This window comes from Solanum verrucosum, unplaced genomic scaffold (assembly GCF_900185275.1).
Source record: "Solanum verrucosum unplaced genomic scaffold, falcon-dt-bn FXZP01000081.1, whole genome shotgun sequence".
In the NCBI taxonomy this organism is placed as follows: Eukaryota; Viridiplantae; Streptophyta; class Magnoliopsida; order Solanales; family Solanaceae; genus Solanum; species Solanum verrucosum.
The window spans coordinates 122,466-129,497 of NW_026020233.1; the positions used below are offsets into that span (position 1 = coordinate 122,466).

The 7,032-nt window shown below is 37.1% G+C and overlaps 1 protein-coding gene across 1 annotated transcript; it reads right to left on the reverse strand.

The window, feature by feature from the left end:
• Positions 1–1,181: 1,181 nt before the first annotated feature.
• Positions 1,182–1,760, reverse strand: LOC125832768 (uncharacterized). Its single transcript, XM_049511964.1, has 2 exons — positions 1,613–1,760; positions 1,182–1,561 (listed from the first exon to the last, which is right to left on the reverse strand). The coding sequence occupies exons 1-2, from the start codon at positions 1,758–1,760 to the stop codon at positions 1,182–1,184; spliced, it is 528 nt and encodes a 175-aa protein (XP_049367921.1).
• Positions 1,761–7,032: the final 5,272 nt, after the last annotated feature.

Below are 7,032 nucleotides of genomic sequence, written 5' to 3' on the forward strand. Positions count from 1 at the left end.
TTGAGAAAAGGGTAACCTTGTATTCACACCAAAAGATTCATCATCCAAAAAATGATGAATTGGAAACTTACATCCCACATAGGGTATTCTTTACAAGTTTCCTATAAAATCAACTAATTCTATTATATCTCCCCTATCAGATTTTGTTTACACCAAAAAAATAAAAGGCTTATACAATTCATCCTAATTTTCTGTAAGTTAGTTTTTTGTCCATCAAAGCACCTTGAGTTCCTTTCTTTCCAAAGAGTCCACCATATGCATGTTGGGATTGTTCTCCACCAGAATTTTTTCTTCCTCTGTTGTCAATACCTTTCCAACTTCTTAGGAGTTCCATTGTCGTGTTAGGCATAACCCACTTAACTCCTAACAAACAAAAGAACATGTTCCATAGGCTCAAAATTGCCTTACAGTGAAGGAATAGATGATCATTGATTTCTTTGTCCTGCTCACACATGACACATCTTGATCAAATCTGCCAGCCCCTTTTCTGTAAAGCCTCATGAGTTAGGCATGCCTTTCTACATACCAACCAAGTAAAACAAGCCACCCTTGGAGGGAATTTGGTCTTCCAAACTAGCTTCCAAGGCCATTTGTCTAGCTTTGTCTGTAGTGTGTTAAGGTTCCAATAACATGATTTCACTGTGAACACCCCCTTGTTGTGTCGTTTTCTTCTAGGTTTGTCATGTCTCACAGATAGAGATGGATGTGAGTTTAGAACTTCCAAGAAATTGTCAACTTCTCCAATTTCCCAGTCATTAAATGCTCTTCTAAATAAGAGATTCCAACCCTGTTGGCTCCAAACTTGGGCTACCTTGGCATTCCTTTGAAGACTTAAGGTATAAAGGTGTGGAAAAGAGTTTCTAAGAGTATCTTCTCCAATCCACACCTCATTCCAAAAGTCAGTTTTTAAACCATTACCCAAAGTGATTGAGATGTTATTGCTGAATTGGGGCCACAGTCTTCTTATGGTTTTCCAGACACTACACCCAATGGTTCCCACAACTTCCTCAGTTGTCCATTGAGTAAATAAACCATAATTCCCTGCTATAAATCTTCTCTAGATGGCTCCCTCTTCTGAGCAGAACCTCCAAAGCCATTTTTGCAAAAGAGAAATGTTCTGTTTTTTGAGGTTCTTCAAACTAAGCCCCTCTTGCTGATGTTGAGGGTCAAAACATCCCATTTCACCAGATTGTAGCCTCTCTTCTCCTTGTTTCCTTGCCATAAATGGACCTTCTCACCCTGTTTAATCTTTTCTCAATGCTCTTTGGTATTGGGAAAAGGCTCATCATGTATGTTGGGAGGCCATCCAGTACTGACTTGATGAGAGTCAATCTACCCCCTAATGATAGACATTGACTTTTCCACCTGGATAATTTTTTCTCACACCTTTCCATCACCCCACTCCACACTTCTAGTTCTTTATTTTTGGCACTTAATGGCAACCCCAAATATTTAGTTGGTAAGGGGTCCACTTGACAACCCAAAATAGCAGCCAACTCTTGCAAATTCCCAACCTGGTTGATAGGGAGGATGTGGCTTTTCAACCCGTTTACATGAAGACCTGAGAGTCATTCAAAAATAGTTAGGATGGCTCTTAGATGCCTGATATGACTTGACTCTGCTTCACAGAAAATTAAGGCATCATCTACATATAACAGATGTGATACTTCCAGATCTTCCCCTCTTCCTGACTGAGCACTGAAACCTTTCACCCATCTATTTGCATTTGCTATCCTGAACATGTGATTTAGACCTTCCATAGCTTGCAAAAATAGGAAAGGTGTCATGGTGTCACGACCCAGACCGTCGTGATTGGCACCCACACTAACCCTCCGGTGGGAGAACCACTAATACAACCCAAACCAAGCAACTAAACAAAAAACTAAAGCATTTAAGGATACGAAAATAGGAATAATACTAAGCAAAGAAATAGGAAGTTTCCATAAACTCCAACAAAAATCTAACAACTAAACAAATGCGGAAGAAATAACCTAGAACCTGAAAGTCAATGTACCAAAACATCTAAAGTTCAACTAGTCTAAACAAGAATAGATACAGCCCCAAACTAATGCACTAATAACTAACTAGAAAGTCTAAGTTCGAAATGGTGGACATAGACGAAAGAGAACCCATGGCAGCCCAGAAGAATTGACTCACCTTTGAATTAAAATGATCAATGATCTTTTAAGTGAGGTGTGTCAATAGCTGCCGGAAGATGCCTTGTACTCAACAAAAATAAGAGAAAGTGCAGTATCATTACACAACCACATTGTTCTGGTAGTATCACGTGGCTATCCCACTAAGTGTAACATAAGCAAGTCAATACAACATTATAAACACATGCATATATCGAACATATACAATATTATCAACATTTATGAACAATGAACAACTTCACATTTCTCAAGTTACACAATTATGGCAAGTCATTGGTCCTCTCAAGGAACCCAAACCCAAACAGTTAGCATACCAAAACGCGGTACCCGATCCAATGTTTATGCCAAAACGTGGCAACCGATCCCAATTAGTTATGCCGAAATGTGGCAACCGATCTATTCAACACACCACAATCACAATCACAAGTATCTTCTCAAGTTCATACAATTTAGTCATGATTCATGGCATTCATCATTCCTTTATCTCATTTACAACAAGCGTGATCAATAATGCAACATTCACATACATACATTTATCATAATGAAGCAAGAACACACATACATCACACAATCATAGAATCACAACCATCACTTACCTCGAAACAAGTTTGAAACCCTAATAAACGTGATCCTTCCCTTTCTGGATTCGTTTCGCTTGTTCTTGGTCTACAAACAATCATAATAACACGGGAATCAATAAACAATCACTAATTACTCGGATTACTAACAATTCTAACAACCCTAGATCATACTCATGATCCCAAGCATCCAAAATAGGGATTTTTCCACCATGGTTTCCAATTTCAAAACCCTCCCCTATCGATAATTACCCATTCCATTATGTTCTACGGATCGAAAAACAGATTCAGGGAGTGAAAAGCTTACCTTTAGCCTCAAGAATGGTGGAAAACTATCAAGAGTCGCCTGGGGTTCGTTCCTTAGCTCTAAAAATTGAAAAGTGCAGATTAAAGTCGTTTAGGGGTTTATTTACGACTTTAAGTCGTGTCTGGCCCACCACATTGACCCTCACCCCGCTTCAACGGCACCGCCAGAGTGACCAAAATCATCGCCAAAGCGGCTTGCACAAAATAGTGAGCTATTTTAATAATTCCAAGACCCACATTTCACAACACAACTTTAATCGACGACACTCAGAAAATATCGTTCACGCTAAGATTTATTTCGGGAGTTCTACTCACCCGAATTCAATTTCGTAAAGTCGTACGAATTCCTTAACGACTTACCTAACTACTCATGCAATCAAAATCATAATTAAATCACCCGATTGCTACTATATTTCCCTACACCTCAACGGCTCTGATTTCGTCCAAATCTGGACTAGGTTGGAAAATTCCAAGTTACTATGAAAAGTTTTCCGACCCAAAATTTTTCCCCGTTAACTTTTCTATAACGACGAAACCCGGTCGTTACAATAGATACCAATTTACCCATCATTCGTCTCTGAGCGACAAACTTAGGAAAATAGGCTAAGGAAGGAATGAAGTAGTACCTGAATCGACGAACAATTGAGGATACTTGTCTCGCATGTCCCTTTCGGTTTCCCAAATAGCTTCCTCAACTGGACGATGCTTCCATTGAACTTTCACGGACTTAATCTCTTTGATCCTCAACTTACGCACATCACGATTACGAATTGCAATCGGTTCCTCCTCATATTGGAGGTCTTTGTCTAACACAATTGAGTCCCATTTAATGATGTAATCCTCGTCACCATGATATCTCTTCAACATGGAGACATGAAATACCGGATAAACACCCGATAAATTAGGAGGTAAAGCCAATCTATATGCTACCGGTCCCACACACTCGAGAACCTTAAAGGGATCAATGTATCGCAGACTTAGCTTACCTTTCTTGCCGAATCTGATCACCCCTTTCATGGGTGATACCTTAAGAAGAACATTTTCACCGATTTGAAATGTCATGTCTCTTACCTTATGATCTGCATACTTCTTATGTCTACTATGGGCTACTAGAACCTTAGCTTGAATACTCATCACCTTATCTTGAGCATCCTTCATTAAATCAACCCCCAAAGGTTTCACATCCCCAACCTAGAACCATCCTATGGGTGATCTACATCCCCTCCCATAGAGTGCCTCAAATGGTGCCATATCAATGCCGGAGTGATAACTATTATTATAAGAGAATTCACACAAAGGTAAGAACTTATCCCAATGCCCTCCAAAATCAATCACATATGCCCTCAACATGTCTTTTAACACTTGAATAGTCCTCTCTGACTACCCGTCTCTCTGTGGATGGAAAGTTGTACTAAAATTGAGTTGTGTGCCCAATTCATCATGTAACTTCCTCCAAAACTTGGATGTGAATTGGGTGCCACGGTCTAAGATGATAGAGAGGGGCACCCCATGCAACCTCACTATCTCTTTCACATACACCTTAGCCAATTGTTCAGTATTATAATCTATTCTTATTGGAATAAAATGGGCTGACTTAGTCAATCTATCAACCACTACCCAAATAGAATCAAACTTCCCCAAAAGTCTTGGGAAGACCTACCACAAAATCCATGGCCATCCTTTCCCACTTCCATTCCAGAATTGACATTCTTTTAGCAAACTTGCAGGCCTTTGATGTTCATACTTCACTTGTTGGCAATTGATAACGTTCAAATATACTTCTTGAAAAGAAATATAAACGATCGTATGCAATATATTTACCCAACTATGAGTCGGGGTCGATCCCACAGAGAATATGGAAGAATATTATCAATAGTAAATATTTAACTCGATAGTCGTTATAAAAATGGGGGATTTAAATTGAAATAAAATAAAATAAAAATAATAAAAAGATAGCTTTGAACTAAGTATTTATTTATATTCAGATTATGAAAAGTAACTACGATTGTGTTCCCCATAAGCTCATAACGCAGTAATTCTAATAATAGTAATCCTTTTCTAGTGTATTACATGCAAAGTGATAAGTTAGGTATCTCTAAATCCTTGGTCCGACATCTAGAGAATTTCACCCCGCACCTTGGTCCGGCTACGTGTGTATAATTTACTAACCCTTACCTTTACCTCATATTAGACATCATAATCGATGTTTGGCTTAGTTATTACTTCGCACCAATCGACACTAGCCTATTAGATAGTATCACACTAAATCTATGTTGATAATTCTTTTCTTGTTAATTACCTCCTTGGTCCGGCAAGTAGTAACAAGGCGAGTTCTAACGTTGGCCATCGTTAAAAAGACTTCTAAACGAAAGAATTATCAATGCATGCAAAATACTAGTCAAGAATTGCTTATTTACTATTCATACTTTGTTAATCGCTCATGGTTCCCACAACCCTAGTTATGAAAGTTAGCTACTCATTATCTCAAAAAACACAATCAAAATTTATTAAAATAAATATGTTTGTGTTAATCATAAAAAGTTAAGAACAATAGCTAAACTATATTTTATTAATCACGAATACAAATAAATAATAAAGGAGAAGAAAGAATAAACCACAATTCTCCGGCCTCCACGGCGGCTCTTCCAAAGTTCCTAAGCTAGAAGAAAATTTATATTGTATCTTGTATCTTGGTTCTTGGTTCTTGGCTCCCTCAAGAATAACTTTTCATGCCCTATTTATAGATATAGAAACCCTAAATAAAATAATTGAGTCCATCTTAAATTAGGAAATCAAAACCAAAAGGAATCGAATTCCTTTTTATTTTCGGTGAAGCTGTCCGCGTCAATTTTCTTTTGCTGTTGTAGCCTTCCATTGTGAGACGTGTACAGTAGAGGTAAATTGAAAATTTCCAATTGCTGCCGCCTTTCCTTATATACATAAATATATTATTTTATTCAATTTAATCCATTAAGTTGTCTGCTTGATTTCCTTCTTCAACCTTCCATCTTTAATTCGTTTTAGCTCCAAATTTCTTTAGTTTTCCACCAATTTAATCCTACAAATAAAATATACCATTTAACACAATTCATAAAATTCATGCTCATAAAGGACATATATAAATAATAAATGTGAGGAAATAATGATTAAAAATATGTATTTTTAGTCTCACATCAACACCCACACTTAAACTTTTGTTCGTCCTCGAGCAAACACTAAAACTCATCCCAAAAAAAAATCATACTAGCAATGTCATCACTTTGGTTAATACAAACAATTATGTCATATACCAATTTCAAAATATCAAGTAGACTTCTCAATCATTATGCAAGTCATCCAAATAAACAACAAACCTCCTAACCTCCTAACTTCGAGGAAGGACTTTGAACTCATCAAATTTAAGTTTTCTCTCCTACTCTCATCAAAGAAAGTTAATAACATCACCTATCTATCATGAAACAAGTGCCCTCACAAGAAGAAATAGTCCACACACTTGAATCAACAGATTGAATATAAATTAAGGACTTGGCATCAAAGAACACTCTCACACTCACAAAGAAAATTCACATGTATGCACAAAGAACCATATGCTTGCCCATTATGTACATCTCCACTAATTAAGCATGCTTGAATAGAATCAAATAGGACTTTAATGGATTGTACTGTAGGCTAGGGGATGGGTAGGAAAACTATATAATAGTGACTTACACTTCCTTAAGCACTTTGCAATTTTAGACTTCATAACCCATTATTTTCTTCTCTTTATTTTCAGCCCTCTCTTCAACAATTATTTCACAAGTAATTCTCATCCTCTCAAAAATGTTTTAATCCTTTTTTTTAAAAAAAGAAAAAGTTTCCCTTCATAATAGTCACCCTCAACTTACGTATTTTACATGCGTTAAGGTGCACAATATCCTTGGAAGGACCAGGGCCATCATCAAAGTAACTTTTTTTTTTCGTGTCACATTTTTTTTTTTTTTTTTTTTTCAAAG